Source organism: Orussus abietinus, unplaced genomic scaffold (genome assembly GCF_000612105.2).
Source record: "Orussus abietinus isolate OABI.00-Male unplaced genomic scaffold, Oabi_2.0 scaffold341, whole genome shotgun sequence".
Lineage (NCBI taxonomy): Eukaryota > Metazoa > Arthropoda > Insecta > Hymenoptera > Orussidae > Orussus > Orussus abietinus.
Window position 1 is genome coordinate 73,482 of NW_019394677.1, and position 20,604 is coordinate 94,085.

At 37.2% G+C, this 20,604-nt stretch overlaps 1 protein-coding gene across 1 annotated transcript in view; it reads left to right on the forward strand.

Annotated features, from left to right (window-relative positions):
- Positions 1 to 3,279: 3,279 nt before the first annotated feature.
- LOC105694728 overlaps positions 3,280 to 20,604 on the forward strand; it is a 23,930-nt gene continuing 6,605 nt past the window's right edge. The window contains 8 exon segments of the mRNA XM_023432984.1: positions 3,280 to 3,288; positions 8,738 to 11,059; positions 13,163 to 13,327; positions 16,179 to 16,364; positions 17,141 to 17,317; positions 18,383 to 18,548; positions 19,999 to 20,110; positions 20,196 to 20,316. Of these exon segments, the coding sequence (XP_023288752.1) occupies positions 3,280 to 3,288; positions 8,738 to 11,059; positions 13,163 to 13,327; positions 16,179 to 16,364; positions 17,141 to 17,317; positions 18,383 to 18,548; positions 19,999 to 20,110; positions 20,196 to 20,316 (3,258 nt within the window).

Consider the following 20,604-nt stretch of genomic DNA (forward strand, 5'->3'; position numbering starts at 1 on the left):
TAATCGCAACTCACCGTGTCAATGAGGAAAAATATTTCATAAATAAAGGACCGAATAAATAATGAAGATTGGCTTAAGGCTTGTTAATCGCAACTCACCGTGTCAATGAGGAAAAATATTTCATAAATAAAGGACCTAATAAATAATGAAGATTGGATTAAGGCTGGTTAATCGCAACTCACCGTGTCAATGAGGAAAAATATTTCATAAATAAAGGACCTAATAAATAATGAAGATTGGCTTAAGGCTAGTAAAATCGCAACTCACCGTGTCAATGAGGGAAAATATTTCATAAATAAAGGACCGAATAAATAATGAAGATTGGCTTAAGGCTTGTTAATCGTAACTCACCGGGAGTATCCTAAGTTCGATTGTACCAGGGATCGAAATCTCGTAGCAAGAGATTCAATTTTTAGCGTTAATAAAGCAAAGAAAATAACGATAACTGTGCAATTAAGATTAATTATACCGATAACACCTAGCAATAATCATGATCAGTGGAAAGAAAAGAAATCAAAGTCCCGAACACCTTGGAAATGTAATGGAATCGAGGGAACGGAGGAAAAACAATTTTTTTTTATCATCTGTATCCATGTACAGTGAAACACCGAAATCTGAAGAATGTCGACTTTCACCGGTGAATGTCAACATTCACATAGTCGCTTACTGTATGTCCGAAATATTTGCTAAATACCCTTATTTCTGACTTACACCGGTAAATGTTGACATTCACCGGTGTGTGATATTGACACACTGGAGAGGGTCCGAATGTACAACAATGTAAGATGAAAATTTCTTTCACGAATTTCAGGTGTTGAGGATCACTAAGGGTGAGAATGTTATTGCAGCGGAATGAAAAGCAATTTAACTACAACAGGTAAAAATTATAGTTTAGTTAATTCCAACCGCGGTTACGTAGTAATACATAATTATTGTAAATTGTTTCAAACATTATGTACAAAACTAAAACGCTAAATCGTTCTATACATGAAGAAGATGCACTAATAATTACTTCTACTTATATTACGTTGAGATGTTAGCATAAATTTTGTATTTTCCTGTTTGTTGATCTTTTCAATTTTGAAATTTGCCGCCAAATTCGCGGACTACCCTTCTTGCACTCGCTCGGGATCGAGGGTAGAAAGTGTAGAGAAAGTGTAGAGTTCGAAAATTCTCGGTAACATTAAATTGGAGAAAGTAACTGTGAAACATACCGTAAGTTACCGGGAACATTGAGAATTTAAGAGAACGTTAATTTTGTTATTTATACTTTAGGTTTCTTCGTTTAAAAAACTTTTTTTTTTCAATCAACTTCAAAGTTTAACCTAAAGAGTAATAATTACTATTAGAAAATATTGATTATAGGGTCGTATTTACCTCCAGCTAAAAATATTCACGTATGTACAACTTCACGGAAAATTCCATACCATTTCTTTCAAACGAACTGATATTTCATTCTGTGACGAAGCGAATGGGAGGTTTTGATTGGCTACGAAGAACGTACAACGGAAATTCCCCTCTACGATGTTTCTCTATAGCTAATCGAAACCTCTCGTTCGCTCTGTTGAAAAATTCAAATTCTCATAATTTCTCGATAAAAAGGGCTTTGGAGAAATTACCGATAAATTACCGGGAATTTCTCTTTGTTTCTGACGTAACTTACTGGATTTAGAACTCTAAGAAAGTGTACACCGACATTCATTGATGGTTTCCTCGCGGACCTACTGCCCTCTCCAGCCGCGCGGCGTACTAGCGGCGAGAGCAGCGCGGAATTTGAATCGCCCAAGAGGCAGAATGGATTTCCTAAAGAAAATGTGTATAAACACAAACAATTAATGAAAATTATTTAAATATTATTGTGAAATGTTCCTGATCCACTTATCGTAGTTTTTGTTAGATGGTTACTTACAGAATTTCTTAAACAATGCATTAAAACATGCTTTATTAAAAGTTAATTAGTTTTTTTGCGACTCAATTGTTCCATCCACTGAAACGAAGTTAGAATATTATCTTGGGTTAAAAAAATAGTTTATTAATATTTATACAGTTAAATGGCGCAGGAAAATTGTTATTGCATCCACTTTGGGACATAAAAGCGGAATTATAATTTCATGTCTCGTATGTATTTATGTTCTACACCTTTCTCCGTATTCCTCGAATAAATGGATACCTGCAAATCATTAAATGAGCATGTAAATGAGCACCCGTAAATTTAAGAAACTTATTTTATACGAGATTTTTATAAACGCAAACCTGGGCAATAAACTATTTTGGATTTCCTATTTGAAATAGATTTTGAATCTATTTCCGTTTAAAATTAAATATTTCTAGAGAAATGAGAATATTAGAAAAGAATCGATCAGAATGAGACTTGCTCTGTTAATCGAATCAACTCTCAAAAAAGTTAAACAGCACACATAACTCGAAGTAGCTACTTTCGCAAAAACTGATGAAATTAAATTGCTTCCTTACATTTTAAAGATGTGGCGCCGCCACATTCGCTTAGGAACCACTACTTGAATAAAGCGAGGGTATTGATTTAAAGACATACAATTGCATGCAATACGGTTACATTGTCCAAATAAACTAAGATAAAATATTCAATGCATATTTCATCTCTAAAATATTTTTATGAGTATTTATTTGTGACATATGTAAGTACTGTAATTAAAAGAAGTTTTGGCTCTGGTAGTAGAACATCCCCTTAATAGCCAATGAGAATCTATTTCCATTTAAAATTAAATATTTCCAGAGAAATGAGAATATTACAAAAGAATCGATCAGGATGATACTTGATCCATCAACTGAATCAACTCTCGAAAAAGTTAAACAACACGCATAACTCGAAATAGCCAGTTTCGTAAAAACTGATAGAATTAAATTCTCTACTTGTATTTTAAATACAAATACAAGTCTTTAAATTACGTGTCCGAATAAAGCATGGACAACAAAGGGTTAACGTTACGAGTAGATGGCAAACTTGATTCGAGGCAACAGTTCTCGCGGAGGAATCGATCCTCCTTTCCCTCTGTCAATTACTTCTGTCAACTACGGTCGTCGTAAATTAACAATCCATCTTGCGAGCCGCGGAAAGAAGGGGCCATAAGTCCCGAGGATGAACGACTCCAAATTAAAATGTCGTCGGGTGGTATAAGATCCGCGAGAGAGCAAGGAAGTCACAGACGGAGCCGTTGGTCCATTAGAGTATAAAAATTCGTGAATCGATGGGATTTAGAGTCTTACATCGATCTCGTTATCATTACTTTACTGAAATGACACATGGAACAGGTAATTTCGTATAACTCTCAATGTAGAGTGTAACAGACTTCAGCAGAAATATAAATATCGGTAACGTGGCGTACCAATTTATATCATCAATTGGGTATCCAAAATGGCGTTGCCACTAGATGAATTTCCTTTCATCGACGTCGATAACATTTTTTCGGCGGCTTTCATGTCACCTTAACTTATCATGTACCTACTAAATAATATGTGATTATATTACTTTTATATGTTGAACATGAAACAAACTTTTGCAGAAACATTTATTATAGAAATATTTCTTTCAGCTAGTACCTAGTGAACACTGTTATATAACTGTTGGGTAAATGTTACGTTTTCGAAACTAACATGTTATGTAGCATAAAAGTAACATGGAAGTTAGATGTTAGTTATTATTTCCCACTTGGTAAGGTAACATGTTATGTAACATGTTATATTAATGTTACATTAATGTTATAATTTCAGTTACCTTCAAATAATATTAATTTTTCATCCATTTAATAAAAAAGATTAAGCAATTTTATTCAAAATTATTTTAATTATTTCTTGGTACTTGACAATAGTTAGATATTAAATGACAAGTCAGACTTTCAACGAAATAATGTAAATGATAAACTATCTGATTTTACTTATAGACTATTATGATTTCATTCGACTAGCAAACAATTACTAATAATGTATATGCGCGTACGAATTAAAATCACATTTTTCATGCGACTAGTAAACAAAATATGACATTTATTAATCTTATGACATTTGACGATGAATTATGACAATGACGATGTCGATGATGTAATAAAATAAATGACAGCACCAATGCAGTTCGGTTTTGTTACAAATATGTGCTCCATATACACAGTAATATCAGGACAGTAACATAATGTAAGATGAGAGTAACGAAGTTACGCTACATTTATATAGATATGATAGTAACAAATGTTATGAAACCTGTTACCTCCATGTTGTCCACATAACTGTTAAGTTACTGCATTATAACAAATGTCATATAACTAGTTAGCTCTATGTTATGTAATTGTTAGGTTATTACATTGTAACAAACGTTATGTTATGTGTTAGTTTTAAGTTATGTAACTGTTAGGTTTGGTGTTCAGTGGGTATTTATAAGGCCTCGTTAAAATTATTTGTTTTTTTTTACGGTTACAATCAGATACTGAACTTGTTTTCGATTAATGGTGTTTTTTAAGTAAAAATGTTTTACGTCAAAATGTTTCACGTAAAAATGTTTCGCGTAAAAATGTTTCGCGTAAAAATGTTTCGCGTAAAAATGTTTCACGTAAAAATGTTTCACGTAAAAATGTTTCCCATAAAAATGTTTCACGTAAAAATGTTTCACGTAACAATGTTTCACGTAAAAATGTTTCACGTAAAAATGTTTCCCATAAAGATGTTTCACGTAAAAATGTTTCACGTAAAAATGTTTCGCGTAAAAAATGTTTTACGTAAAAACGTAGAGAAAAAGGTTTGGATTACTGTGAAACCGTTTGACGCGTTTTGTATGGTATACACGAGTGGCCATCCTTTTTTTATACCTAGCAGAGATTACGAGCCGTATAGTTCTTTAGTGAGGGGAATGTTAAGCGCGAAGTGGGGGCGGTCGATATTAGCGGCAACTACCCCGCGCGAAGATCGACAGTCACATGCGAGCCTCGACTGAACGCACGTCGTCCCTGGTGTATTTTAAGTGGAGTACGCCGATCCGCGTGGCACGCCACGGCCAATCCGCGAACTACGACACCGGCCGCGGACCAATCGTAGTAAATCTTTAACATGCGTTCGTAAATCGCTCGGTGTCGTATGGCTCTTCGTGATACCTAGCATTGTTCTTCGCATTTCCAAATCAGCCTCCATCACCAGGTAAGATTTGGAAGCCTCCTTGTTTGCCGCATTCCATTGACCTCTAAAATTCCTTTCTCATTCCTTATACCCTTTAGTAAATATAATAATCATCTATAGATTAAAATACTGAAAACGATTATATTTTTTTAAGTCTCTTTTTTAACCAGCATTTTTCAGCGGAAAAATTTCTGTGGACTATCAATGGAGATTTCACTGCAACGTAGCATGTAGTGTATTAATTTTAATAGTTATTAATGATATGAATGACGTAAATTATGATTTATTACTTTACCGTATTTAAATTGTATACGATGTTTTTGTTTGAGCTTGGCTAATTGTAGGAATTAAATGTTTCTTTTCGAGTTTATATGAACTCCTAATATGGGTCGTGATTTCGCTTGTGCTACTTTTGAACGTTGGGGGTTCGTATCAGATCAAACGATAAATGCTCGCTGAAAACGATTATATTTTTTAAGACTATTTTTTAACCAGCATTTTTCAGCGAAAAAATTTCTGTGGACTATCAATGGAGATTTCACTGCAACGTAGCATCTAGGGTATTCATTTTAATAGTTATTAGCGATATGAATGACGTAAATTATGATTTATTAATTTACCGTATTTAAATTGTATATGATGAATGTTTTTGTTTGGGCTTGGCTAATTGTAGGAATTAAATGTTTCTTTTCGAGTTTATATGAACTCCTAATATGGGTCGTGATTTCGCTTGTGCTACTTTTGAACGTTGAGGGGTTCGTATCAGATTAAACGATAAACGTTCGCCTAGTTCTGGTGCCGACTTTTGTATGGTGTTACGATACATTCTATTGCTCGGAGAAAGACTTGCGAATTAAGGCCTATGCAGTTGATATATTTTTATTAATTGAGCCGTTTATTTTGAAAGTGGACTAAGTCCATTTGTCAATTATTTTCGGTTGCCCGAGGTTACATGTATAACTTGAAGTTATCTATCAATAAAGTATTTGGGGGTAATTATATTCCGAGTAAATACGATGATTTTGGACACATAAGTTTTCAGAGTTAGTTCAATACTTAAAACAATCATTTTGAAAGTGGCCTAAATCCAATCTATATGTACGGTCTGAATTTGGGTATTCACAATTTTCATAACGATAACGTTCACGTGTACGTTTGAGATGAAACTATTGCATCAAGAGGTGCTCAAGAAATAGTTTCATGCATCCTAAAACATGTTCAAAATTTAAGAAGTGGAAGACACATTATAGCTTGCAGTGACATGTGTGCAGGACAAAATAGAAACGTTAAAGTAGCTTTAATGTGGCTAAAAATTGTCCAAACTGTTGAACATAATGTGGAAATCATAGATCATACATTTTTAATATCGGGACATTCGTTTTTAACAAATGATAGAGATTTTGGCGTGGTAAAAATGTCATTAAAAGAAATAATTTACTGTTTGTTGCCCAAGATTATTATAATATTATCGAAAAATTGCCGGAGAGGCAATAACTTTATTCTAAATGAAATGAAACAAGAGGATTTTGTATGAACCAAATTATTAGAAGACGCAATTTTTAAAAGGGTAAAGAATTCTATCGAAGAATCGATAAACTGGTTAAAAATATGTTGGATGCGTTTTGTCAGAAATGAACCATATCAAATTTTCTATAAGACATCAATGAATGAGAATGAAAGTTTTAAAATCCTGGATTTATTGCCACGTCGGGGTAGACCAAGAAAATTTTCATTGTGTCAACAAATATGTATACATAAACTGCTTTAATTTCAACTATATATGTGTTATACTTAATTACAACCGTACAAGGAATGCCGAGTTTCAACCCTACAGCACGCACGTGGGTCAAATTGACCCCCTACTGTTCTTCTCTCTTTGGTCAATTCTACTGCAATGTTATCTGAGGTCTCAGACCGAAGGGAAAAACGTGTCTGGCGTATATACTAAGAATTTATATAATTATAAACCTCGGTCGTGTTATGCTCTAATTAATTCCAGCATTGAGCTTCGTTCGTTGTCGGAAAGCAACTGCTTCCTTCCTCTTCCAGCCCTATTGCCAAAATTCTCTGAACGTTTGGTGGGAGGGACGAGGAAGGAATCTATGATGTTATTGGTCGCCCCTCCGTAAGGACTGCTCATCAATTGGTCACGGAAGAGGCCCAAGAAGGGAAATCCATGCAAATTGAGTCGGGGCGGAAGTACGATAGGGTCTTATCGTGCAGTCTGGGGGCCATAAAACAGTAATCTGGGCCTGAGGCTTGGACGATCGTCTTTGTCCTGCCTAAGCCGAACGCAATAGCTAATGTATCGTCCAAAAACTATAGCTATTAACAAGGGGTCCTATGCGGGACAAATATATTGAATGTTTACCTGTTGGGCGTCGACACTAGTAAGATCTACCGCGAGTGCCTAGTGAGTCGGTACCGCATCTAAACTTACAATGAGCATTTTTTGAGGGAAATAACTAGGCCCTGCGTGTCACAATTGACGTTGTATTAGGCTAAAGGACCGACGGTGGTATTTTCCCTGCCGTCCTAACAATCCCTAATAAAGACCCATTACTAACAAGGAAGGTACCTGAGGTGTCCCTCTCCGATTTTGTTCATTTTTAAATATGTTATAGAGGACTAAAATCTAAGGGACCCGTGTTTTTTTTTATCGGCGGATAAACACTTTTAGGGGGTGAAATTAGGCTTCAAGGTTGGCCGTGCAAGGGGGTGAGTTGGCTGTTTCATATAGAGGCACTCGACCGATTTTCATGAAACAACCGTCAATATGTAGGGAATGAAGAATTATGAAACATGCATTTGGAATTTTTCGAAAAAATTCATTTTTAAGGGGTGAGCCACCCCTTTGAATACTTCTTTTACTCCTTACGCCAGCAGTAATTGCTCTATCCAAATGAAACTTGGTTAATGTATAGACCAGGACAATACAAAAAAAGTTTCATTAGGATAGAACTATTACTGCTCGCGTAAGGGGTAAAAGAAGTATTCAAAGGGGTGGCTCACCCCTTAAAAATGAATTTTTTCGAAAAATTCCAAATGCATGTTTCATAATTCTTCATTCCATACATATTGATGGTTGTTTCATGAAAATCGGTCGAGTGCCTCTATATGAAACAGCCAACTCACCCCCTTGCACGGCCAACTTTGAAGCCTGATTTCACCCCCTAAAAGTGTTTATCCGCCGATAAAAAAAAACACGGGTCCCTCAGATTTTAGTCCTCTATAACATATTTAAAAATGAACAAAATCGGAGGGGGACACCTCAGGTACCTTCCTTGTAAGTACTATGCAGAGATTATGCCTGTAGAATTTGGACTGCTGCTGTCGTTTTATAAGTAATTATTGAATTGCTTCATAATATTTTTGTGTGTATCGTTGGGACTCATTGTAAAGTAATTCTAAGCCATAACAAACTCGATTTTCTCCAAATGTGCAGATTCTCACCAAAGGCCTGACTCGACTCGTGCTTCGGACGGGTTCCAAGACAACGTAGCCGCCGAAACAATCCTCAGCAGTTCATCGTTTTCCTTCCTCTCGTTTAATAGTCCTCGCACTTCGAACTCAATCCTGAGAGAAGCCATAACTTCATCAGGAAGCAGCTTTAACGTCACTGGTGAAGATTCGAGATGTTATTGAGTCTGGGGAACTCCACTCGTAGGTAGATAGTTATGATGCCAAAGTAAAAACAGACTTCGAGGTTCTCTGCGAGGCCTTCAACGCGAACCTGGATTTAGGAAGAATCTTATACGACGAGAAGGAGAAGGATAACGCCGATAAATCAGGGAACGAGCAAGATTCTAGAAATGAGGACAGTGACTCTTCTGGGGTCGTCGAAGAGGAGCGGAGAGTGGCGATGCCTCCGGCTAGAGTGGTCCTGGAGACGGAAATCAAGTTCAACGAAGAAACAGCGATTACCATGACCATTCTCGAGCAAAAGGAGGAGGAAGAAGAACGGAAAGGAGTTATCACAGATGAGACTTCAGTCGCCGAGCAGATCCAACATCGGAAGAAAAACCCTAGAAGAGTGCATTTTGGGGGAGAAGTCGTGAAGCTCAGGACCCCGGACAGCGACGAAAACGAAACGCTGATGAACGACAGGACTAGAACAAAAATACCACTTCCCGTTGTTCCGACCACCAAGATGCCTGTTCTTCGTGAAAGATCCTCTTCCCAACCGTGTAGCCCTAATCTTGCTGGAGATATACCTAAATGGGTATCCAGGTCGGTCAGCAACAGTCCCAGAAGAGAGCCTTATATTCACAACGCTGATCTGAGTCCGAAAAAGGGCATCCTAAGCAGGCCAAATAGTCCTATATTTGTGGTTGAAGAGATTAGGAATCGAGCAGAAGTAAAACGGTCTCCTAAAAGAAATCCCCTCGGTGAAAAGAATGAGAAACAGGTCTGGAAAATGAAAATGGAGCTTGGACAGGAGAATTTGGATTGCCTCGGAGAAACTGCAACAAGTGGGCAGGAGGAAAAGGTGACGACACTGAAGAGCAGTAAAGGGGACGAAAAAATGAGAACGGATTGTTTTTTAGAGACAGAAGACGGTAGGGATAAAGAGGAAGAAGAAAGAAGAAAAAAAGGCTATCAGAGTGATTTGGAGAGTGAAAGGGGCTCAGTAAATGGATACGAGTGTCTTAAGGTTCACGGAAATGACTGTCACACTGGAAATGTAAAGTCAGGGGAGGAAAACGTAGAAAGAAGTAACAAGAAGGGGACAACGACAAAGGAAGTGAAGGAAGGTGGAGCACATTTTATAAATGTTGGAAAAATGGACAGAAGTCATAAGGAGATAGATAAAGATTCCAATTTGGGTAAAAGAGATCGAAGTAGCAGAAAATTGGAGGAAAGAACAAGAGGTGAAGACTTGCAGGACGATTCCCAAAAAATGATTCTATCGAAGGAATCGAAGCAAGTAGTAACGGAAAGAAAATTCGACGAGAAGAGGAAATCGCGGAAACATTCTGCAAAGACGGCGCAGAAAGTAAATGAAGTCGAAGAAGCAAACAGTTTCCATTTAGAGAAACAAGAAAATAATGTCATTGGTGAACAAGAGGCAAGAAAGGAAGAGGATTCGCGGAAGAACACTCTGGAAGTAATCGAGTTAGAAGACTTGTCAAAGGATGCCGAAAAAGAAAATAAATCCGAGGTGAAGAAGGAATCTCAAAGGCGTTGTTCCAAGGACAGCTTTGAGAGCTTTCCTCGGCAGGAACGCAACTACATCCTCATGGAGTTGTCCAGTCCCGAAAAGAAGTCCCAGAGAAGGAAAGAACAGAAGCTTCATCCTAGCTCGAATGGAGAAAGTTCTTTGAGGGAACAGGAACGGGTTTTCGGTACCCCTGTAAAACGCGTTTCATTTGTCACCGAGGCTGAACAATTTGGAGAAATTGTAAACCAATTTTCCGTCGAAGAAAATCAGAATCAATATGACAAAGTTACGAATCAAGTCTTCACGCCAAGCAGTACCAATCAGCTGGGGGAACTTGCCGATAATTTGACAAGGCAAGACAAACCCTTGGAAGAGAACAATCAATTGGCAACTCCCGAGACTTACTTTCCTTCATCAAACATGTACAATGAAACAAAATTAATGGTTAAGAAGGGAGAAGAAGTCGATGAGAAGGTGGATTTCGGAAAGTTGACATTGGAAGGAGAGGTTGTACCAGTTGGAGCTGAAGTGAAATGTGGAAAAACTGCTTCTATGAGTGAGAAACCCATGAAAATCGTTGATGTGCCGGAAGAAAAGATAATTGTGGAAAACTCACGCGTACATTCTGGAAAAGTCGTCATTTCATATGCAGACGGAAGTCTTACGTGCAGCAGCAGCGAAAGCGAAGGGAAACTGCAGGAACCTAGCTGGGAAGAACTGGGACTCGTGGATCAGGAAGTCCTGGACGATTTGCATGACAAAGTAAGATAATAAACACTGAATATTTTATGTTATATCATTTTTGCAAAATTCCCAGGGGAAAATGTGACTTTCCCTGCCTATAGAGCTTCCGGAAAGTGGCCCCTTTCAACCAGCGGGAGCAATGAGAGCATGATGTAAAGGAGACAAGGATTGTTATTGTACCACTTTTTTGGCCGGCCAGTCACAGTGTACTTCTAGAGTTTATAAAAATATAGGAGACATTACTATAGTATGTATATACGTTCAAGTGTCCGGAGGAGGTTAAGGTGAAGTGAAACCCCCTTCAAATCAGTCGATTCTAATACAACACTTCTTTTTAAGGGTATTAGACCAAACTGTCCGAAACTTTGACCCGTCAATCCTGATCATCTAAGAATTGTCCTGACACATTCAAAATTTGGATTTTTTTTTTTATTTTTTAACTCAGCCCAGATCAAAACCAAAATGGCGTCGAGCTCTCATATTTCGATCAATATACAATTATCAAAGGCTCTGATATGAGAATCCAAAGGGTCAGGACAATTTTACGACAATTTAGAACACTCTGGTAATCGATAAACTCGCATTTGAACGGGATAAAGGCAAAAAAAGTGTTGTATGCGCTTCTATGCCAAAACGATGAAAATACGAGATCTCGGAGTGAAGATTTAATTGACCTGGAAATCACAGATGGCGCAGGGGGTCCCTCTGCAGTCAATTAGGGCCCCACAAAGCATGAATCTAGAGGATTTCTGGAGTTTTACTTCGATTTCTTGATATTTATTGTACGAAAACGACAGATGGAGTACGTCATTTGGTACAATACCCAATATAATTCGATACAGCTGTCGATGTAAAAACCAACGTTGGCAAAATAGGCATTTAGAAAAATCTTTATTGACGTTGATCACGTTCCTCGACGTGTTTCACTTCACCTTAAAAATTTAATAAGTGAAAGACACATTATAGCTTACAGTGACATGTGTGCAGGGCAAAATATAAACGTTAAAGTAGCTTTAATGTGGCTAAAAATTGTCCAAACTGTTTAACATAATGTGGAAATCATAAATCATACATTTTTAATACCGGGACATTCGTTTTTAACAAATTATAGAGATTTTGGCGTGGGAGAAATGTCATTAAAAGAAAATAATTTACTGTTTGTCCCCCAAGATTATTATAATATTATCAAAAATTGCCGAAGAGGCAATAACTTTATTCTAAATGAAATGAAACAAGAGGATTTTGTATGAACCAAATTATCAGAAGACGCAATTTTTAAAAGGGTAAAGAATTCTAATGGAGAATCGATAAACTGGTTAAAAATATGTTGGATGCGTTTTGTCAGAAATGGACAATATAAAATTTTCTATAAGACATCAATGAATGAGAATAAAAGTTTTAAAATCCTGGATTTAAATCCTGATTATATGGGCTGAGGTTAAAAATTTTTCTAATAAACCCAAATTTGGAATGTGTCAGGACAATTCTTAGATGATCAGGAGTTATGTGTCAAAGTTTCGGACAGTTTGGTCTAATGCCCTTAAAAAAAAGTGTTGTATTCGAATCGACTGATCTGAAGCGAGTTTCACTTCACCTTAATAGGTGACCTGTAGATTTACATACATGGTAAAGGTTTTACATGCCACGAAAAAAAATTACAATATACTGTTTCATTCACCTGAAGTAGAAAGGCACTAATGCAGTACATATACAATGTCACGTGCATTCATACATTTTCTGGTTTGTAATTTTTCCCTTTTACGCTCTTTTACATAAAACTTCAGTTATGCAGTGTGAAAAAATGTATCTAAATTTCCATCGATTTTTTCAGTGTAGGTAAATTTGAATAATTACAATCTAAATCAACACGTTTATCAGCTGCACTTGTAATTACCATCGCAAGATTTATTTATATTTTATTAACGGAGTACGGTTAAACAATTTCCTAAGTCATCCGTAACTGACTTGAGTAAGAGATTACAGTTAATTACCGAACAATTGTTTTTTACAATACCAACTTTCAAAACGAATGGAAATTTGAATGGAGGTGTAAAATTACAGAAATATTATTTTTGCGTTAATTTATTGCAATAATTTAAGTGATTTACATGGATTTAACAGGAAGACTGGACGGCTAGAGTGAGAAGCTTGGAAAGAATTTCGGCAGTCCTGAGAACATCTTCGGCACTGATAATTGTCGAATCCAGACTCGGATCTTTATTACATGCCGTTCTTGGAGGTGAAAGAAGTTGTCGAGTCGCTGCAGCAGGTTTGGAAGTGGCAAAGGTAATTTTTATTACATTTCGTCTTGAACTATGATCATCAAACGCACTCATTGTCAGAGAAATGAACAATTTAAAACTAGGTCCTAGCCATACATGCCAAGAAAATTTAAATAAACGATTTAAAGTGAGCACTTGAAATTTCGTATACTTAAGGTGAAGTGAAACACCTCGAGGAACTTGATCGACGTCGACAAAGAAGGTTTTTCTAAATACCTACGTTGCTGACGTTGGTTTTTATATTGACAGCTGCGTCGAATTATATTGGGTATTGTACCAAATGGCATACTCCACCTGTCGTTTTCGTACAATAAATATCAATAAATCGAAGTAAAACTCCAGAAATCTTCTGGATTCGTGCTTTCTGGGGCCCTAATTGACTGCAAAGGGACTCCCTGCGCCATCTGTGATTTCCAGGTCAATTAAATTTTCACTCCGAGACCTCGTATTCCCATCGTTTTAGCAAAGAAGCGCATACAACACTTTTTTTGCCTTTATTCCGTTCAAATGCGAGTTTATCGATTACCAGATTGTTCTAAATTGTCGTAAAATTGTCCTGACCCTTTCGATTCTCATATCAGAGCCTTCGATAATTGTATATTGATCGAAATATGAGAGCTCGACGCCATTTTGGTTCTGGTCTGGGCTGAGTTAAAAAATTTTTTTAAAAAATTCAAATTTTGAATGTGTCAGGACAATTCTTAGATGATCAGGAGTGATGTGTCAAAGTTTCCGACAGTTTGGTCTAATACCCTTAAAAAAAAGTGTTGTATTCGAATTGACTGATTTGGAGGGGGTTTCATTTCACCTTAAACAAACTGGCACGTACAATGACTGACATAAATGCCTTCTCGTTGTACACTGGCGGCGCCATATGTGCAGGGAAAGCATTCATGTGCGCAAATGTACTTGGCTTTAATTCATAATGTTTTAACGATCAAACAAACTTGAAGAGAATACCAACAATTCGCATAATATGACAATATAGCGCATGTTACATTTCGTTTATTTTGTGCTGAAGTGCAAACTTGGGGCTCAATTGTCTCGGACTAGCAACCAATTCTGCTGCAGTGAAAAGATTAAGGTGAAGTGAAACACCTCGAGGAACTTGATCGACGTCGACAAAGAAGATTTTTCTAAATACCTACGTTGCCGACGTTCGTTTTTATATCGACAGCTGCGTCGAATTATATTGGGTATTGTACCAAATGGCATACTCCACCTGTCGATTTCATACAATAAATATCAATAAATCGAAGTAAAACTCCAGAAATCTTCTGGATTCGTGCTTTCTGGGGCCCTAATTGACTGCAGAGGGACCCCCTGCGCCATCTGTGATTTCCAGGCCAATTAAATTTTCCCTCCGAGACCTCGTATTACCATCGTTTTAGCAAAAAAGCGCATACAACACTTTTTTTGCCTTTATTCCGTTCAAATGCGAGTTTATCGATTACCAGATTGTTCTAAAGTGTCGTAAAATTGTCCTAACCCTTTTGATTCTCATATCAGAGCCTTCGATAATTGTATATTGATCGAAATATGAGAGCGCGAGGCCATTTTGGTTCTGGTCTGGACTGAGTTAAACAAATTGTTTGAAAAATCCAAATTTTGAATGTGTCAGGACAATTCTTAGATGATCAGGAGTGATGTGTCAAAGTTTCCGACAGTTTGGTCTAATACCCTTAAAAAAAAGTGTTGTATTCGAATCGACTGATTTGAAGGGGGCTTCACTTCACCTTAACCCTTTCGATAGGAGTGTCGGATATATCCGATGTTACGTACACGCAGAAAAATAATATTGTACTCATTACATATGCTCGCGGTATCGTTGTAACCTTAACAACAATTATTGTAGATATAATTACAACTTTTTGTCCTATTAACCATTGCGGCTGTAGCAGCAACTGCAGAATTCTTGTAAACATATTGTAGTTATATTTGCATCCGACAGTGTTACATGTATAACATTGGAAAGTAAAAATTACACGTATAAAGGCACGTGTTAAAATGACCATCACAGTTGTAAAATTTAAAAACAAGAACTCTATTGAAAACCGTAAAATATACCGTAGCACTAGTGTTTCTTACAAGTGTGAACTGTTATTGTTCCTATTGTGCGTTTAAGACACAGCGCGAGAAGCATTTGGGTCGTGACATGCATTAGTTGCACAGTTCTGCGCACTGTTAGATTCATTGTGACTTCGGTAGCCGCATCATTCGGTCCTCTTCGAAATTCGGTTTTCGATCTAATTTAAGATCGAGATAATCGGTCGAGTGCTTCTATATGAAACAACCGATTCACCCCCTTGCACGGCCAACTTTGAAGCCTGATTTCACCCCCTAAAAGTGTTTATCCGCCGATAAAAAAAACACGGGTCCCTTAGATTTTAGTCCTCTATAACACATTTAGAAATGAACAAAATCGGAGGGGGACACCTCAGGTACCTTCCTTGTAAGTTAAACAATTCTGTTCGAGAATTCTAATGTTGAAAGTGTCAGGATAATTCCTAAGTGCTCACGAGTCATGTGTCAAAGTTTCAGACGGTTCGGTTCAATACACTTAAAAAAAAGTGTCTCATTCGGATCGACTGATCTGAGGGGGTTTCACTTCTCCTTATACAAGCGGCATTGGTATTTCGATTGTCAAGAGCGGAAAGTCACGCATGCACGATTAGTACTTCATGGGAGATCCTAATCGCCTTGAAAAGCAATTTACCCTTCTGGGGCTTTACCAGAAGTGAAAAGCTTAAAAGTATTCAGCCTCTTCATTAAAAGTATTGATACAACGATGTGGAAAAAAATTGTATTAAAATTTAAACCTCATGAAGTGAATTTTTCATACGTATTTCTCACAGATTGTCTTAAACGGTGTTTCCGTGGAGGCTCTTAAGCGTTCGTTGCCAGAAATTGCCGGCGGTCTGGCACGACAAGGTGGAACGAGTGCAGCGCAATTAGCAAGGATCGTAATGCTTAAATTACGCCCTGCTCTGCTTCTGGAACAATGGCTACAACCACACTGCATCGGGGCAAGAAACGCTAAGGTATAACATATTTCATACCCCGATAGAACACTGGATCTTATACAACCACCACAAAACCATCCGTGACCTAAAAAAGACTACTTCATTGGGTGCATTCAGAGGAGACAACTGTTGAGAGATCGGTTAGCGCTCATGTGCTGAATGGGTACGTTCACTCAACATGTTTCCTGATCAGGCCAATCAGATCGCAATTTCAGCAAAAATCGCAACATGTTGGGAACATGTTCCCAACTCGGTAACCGCTTTTCTCCTCTGAATGCACCCATGTCATGTACAACATTGTAAAAAAAGGCAACTTCATTGGGTGCATTCAGAGGAGACAACTGTTGAGTGATCGGTTAGCGCTCATGTGCTGAATGGGTACGTTCACTCAACATGTTTACTGATCAGACCAATCAGATCGCAATTTCAGCAAAAATCGCAACATGTTCCCAACTCATCGGTAACCGCTTTACTCCTCTGAATGCACCCATTGAGTCATTGTAAAAAAGGCAACATTGGTTGCATTCAGAAAAGACAACTGTTGAGTGATCGGTTAGCGCTCATCTGCTGAATGGGTACGTTTGCTCAACATGTTTACTGAAACTTAAAAAACTCGGTAGTTTCACGCCAAATACATATCTGAGCGAGAAACTCGTAGCGTTGAGTGATGCGATTAATATTTTACAATCTTGCTGGACCGCATTACTAGCTTTAGTTCAATATGTAGTAGTTCAGTAGAAGACTCCTAATTTAGACAGATCTCTAATGTTCTAACTCCGTTTTTTTCTTTGCAGACCAGAGAGAATGCCTTGCAACTAATGATCTTCTCGCTGATCACATTTCCGAGCTCGAAATTCAAAATCGAAAATATCACACCCAAAGTTGTATCCATGGTTGGCGATAAACGTAGAAGAGTGCGACAGGCAGCTCTGGATTTGCTGGCAGTTCTTGCACAAGTGGACGATCCCGACGTCAGTAATTTTTTTCCAATTTTTAACCAGTTAGCTGTGTTTGACGAGTATACTCGTCATGAAAACACTCGTTTCAAATAGGTCGACACAGTTAACTGGGTAAGGAGGTATTATCGTCTAGAAGCTTGTTTTTTAAGTAATTTTTAGAAATTAATTTTGCGAAAACTATTAAACCTACAGTGCCGGGGTTTTTGACGCATATTAAGGTGAAGTGAAACACGTCGAGGAACTTGATCGACGTCGATAAAGAAGATTTTTCTAAATGCCTACGTTGCCGACGTTCGTTTTTATATTAACAGCTGTGTTGAATTATATTGGATATTGTACCAAATGGCATACTCCACCAGTCGTTTTCCTACAATAATTACAAAGAAATCGAAGTAAAACTCCAGAAATCCTCTGGATTCATGCTTTTTGGAGCCCTAATTGAATACAGAGGGACCCCCTGCGCCATCTGTGATTTCCAGGACAATTAAATTTTCACTCCGAGACCTCGTATTCCCATCGTTTTGGCATAGAAGCGCATACAACATTTTTTTTGTATTTATCCCGTTCAAATGCGAGTTTATCGACTACCAGAGTGTTCTAAGTTGTCGTAAAATTGTCCTGACCCTTTCGTTTCTCATATCAGAGCCTTCGATAATTGTATATTGATCGAAATATGAGAGCTCGACGCCATTTTGATTCTGGTCTGAACTGTTAAAAAATTGTTTCCAAAAATCCAATTTTTGAATGTGTCAGGACAATTTTAGATGATCAGGAGTGATGTGTCAAAGTTTCGGACAGTTTGGTCTACTACCCTTAAAAAAAAGTGTTGTCTTCGTATCGACGGATTTGAAGGGGGTTTCACTTCACCTTAAGCCTCTGTAACTATAGGAGTTCTACACGAATTTCAAATTAATATTTTCGAGACATTCTCAGAATCCCAAACTATAAGAAGATGCAAAAAAGAATGGAAGTTTTGAAGTTTCTAAACTATAATACCCCCTTAAAAGCTCCCGTAATTATAGTATAGAGAAAGAGAAAGTTAGCAGTGAGTAGGTAAATTTTATTTAATTAATCTAGAAGATCTTAAAGACTGGAAAATGGGCGGCGAAAGGACGACAAGTTGGCGAAGAAATGGTCGCTGCAATCAGAGCTCGACTGAGCAGGAAATCCCTACCTTTGGTCTCTGCCGACGGACTGGTGGTCTATGGATTGCAAATCTCGCCTGCTGTACAAACTGCGACTGGTAAAATTCAATTAAAAGTGTACAAACATACCAGCGGTTTTATAAGTAGCGCGTTCTTGGAATTCCAGAAGAAGTAACGTGTAAAAAATTTCATTTTCTGAGAAGAGGAGGAGGAGAAATATTAGTAATTGATGCTTTTAATAATTTCTTTACTAAATGTTCATTATTTATGCATAAATAATGGGTTTCACGGGATGATTTACGGTTACTGTCCTTCAATGAGAGCATTTCCCTAATAAAAAGAACGAATAGAAAGATATGGAAGACAGAGAATGCTGTCCATTTCAGTAATCAGTATTTTGGACACGCAGGTTTGCAGGTTGCCGCACTCTCACATTTCTTTAAGTCATTACTTACAAGGATTTTGTTCATTTTTAAATATGTTATACTAAACTACTAGAGGACTAAAATCTAAGAGACCCGCGTTTTTTTTTTATCGGCGGATAAACACTTTTAGGGGGTGAAATCAGGCTTCAAAGTTGGCCGTGCAAGGGGGTGAGTTTGCTGTTTCATATAGAAGCACTCGACCGATTTTCATGAAACAACCGTCAAAATGTAGGGAATGAAGGATGATGAAACATGCATTTGGAACTTTTCGAAAAAATTCATTTTTAAGGGGTGAGCCACCCCTTTGAATACTTCTTTTACCCCGTACGCGAGCAGTAATTGCTCTATCCAAATGAAACTTGGTTAGTTTATAGAGCAGAACAAAACTAAAGGGTTGTTACAACCCTTAAAGTTCGTTTCTCGAAAAAAAAACAAAATATGCTTTTTTTGTATTGTTCTGGTCTATAAATTAACCAAGTTTCATTTGCATAGAGCAGTTACTGCTCGCGTAAGGGGTAAAAGAAGTATTCAAAGGGGTGGCTCACCCCTTAAAAATGAATTTTGTCGAAAAATTCCAAATGCACGTTTCATAATTCTTCATTCCCTACATTTTGACGGTTGTTTCAGGAAAATCGGTCGAGTGCTTCTATATGAAACAGCCAACTCACCCCCTTGCACAGCAAACTTTGAAGTCTGATTTCACCCCCTAAAAGTGTTTATCCGCCAATAAAAAAAAAAAAAACACGGGTCCCTTAGATTTTAGTGCTCTATAACATATTTAAAAATGGACAAAATCGGAGGGGGACACCTCAGGTACCTTCCTTGTTAGCCATATTTTGTACACGTTCAGAAACGAATAGACCTGTCAGTTTAGGTTTCTTCTATTTGTTTCTGTCCAAAATTGCGGTAAAAACGTTTAGAAGTTTATACTTCTAACTAAACTAAAAAGTGTGTACATACAAATTCTGTTCGTGTCTGTCTGCTCTTTCAGCGGGGTTCTTTTTCAAAAGCAGCGAAATAATTTTTGCACAAATTAGTTTCTCCCTCTACAAAATATTGAACATTCGATTACTTATTATAATGTACATATATTATGATAACGATTTGATAATAAATTTTGCAGGTCCCGATGTGGACTGGATCGTTGCCGGTAGTGGTTCGGTTTCGTCATTAACAGGACGCACTAAGGGTAACATAATAGCGTCAAAAAAATTTGAGAAGGAACAATTAACAAGGTAATGCGGTAAATTATAGACGTATCGAAATTAAGTATTTTTTCATATACAAATGTATTGTAATAATACCAATAATCAATTTAAGAAACAATTTCAGGAACGTCGATAATCCGCTACGGAAGGCAGATTTTCTTGCAGTTGGAATTCGGTTATATCCAAAATATGAACAATCATTGGCTTGGCAAAATTTACCACCACAGATAGACGTAAGTTTACTAGTTAATTATGAATTAATCGAATTCATCCGAATTAGGGTATGAAATAAAATGAAATCAGTACCTACCGATTGTATCCCTAGTAGCATAGAATAATTTCTAAATATTTCTTTGTAATCTTTGGTAAATATCTCAAGTGACAGATTTTTCAAGATTTCTTGTCAATTTCATTCGATGATGTCTGATATATTTGTTTAAAATCTCAATGACATATTTAGTTTCAATAATTTATAAACATATATAGAAATTATATTTTTTAATTTATGAACATATAATAAA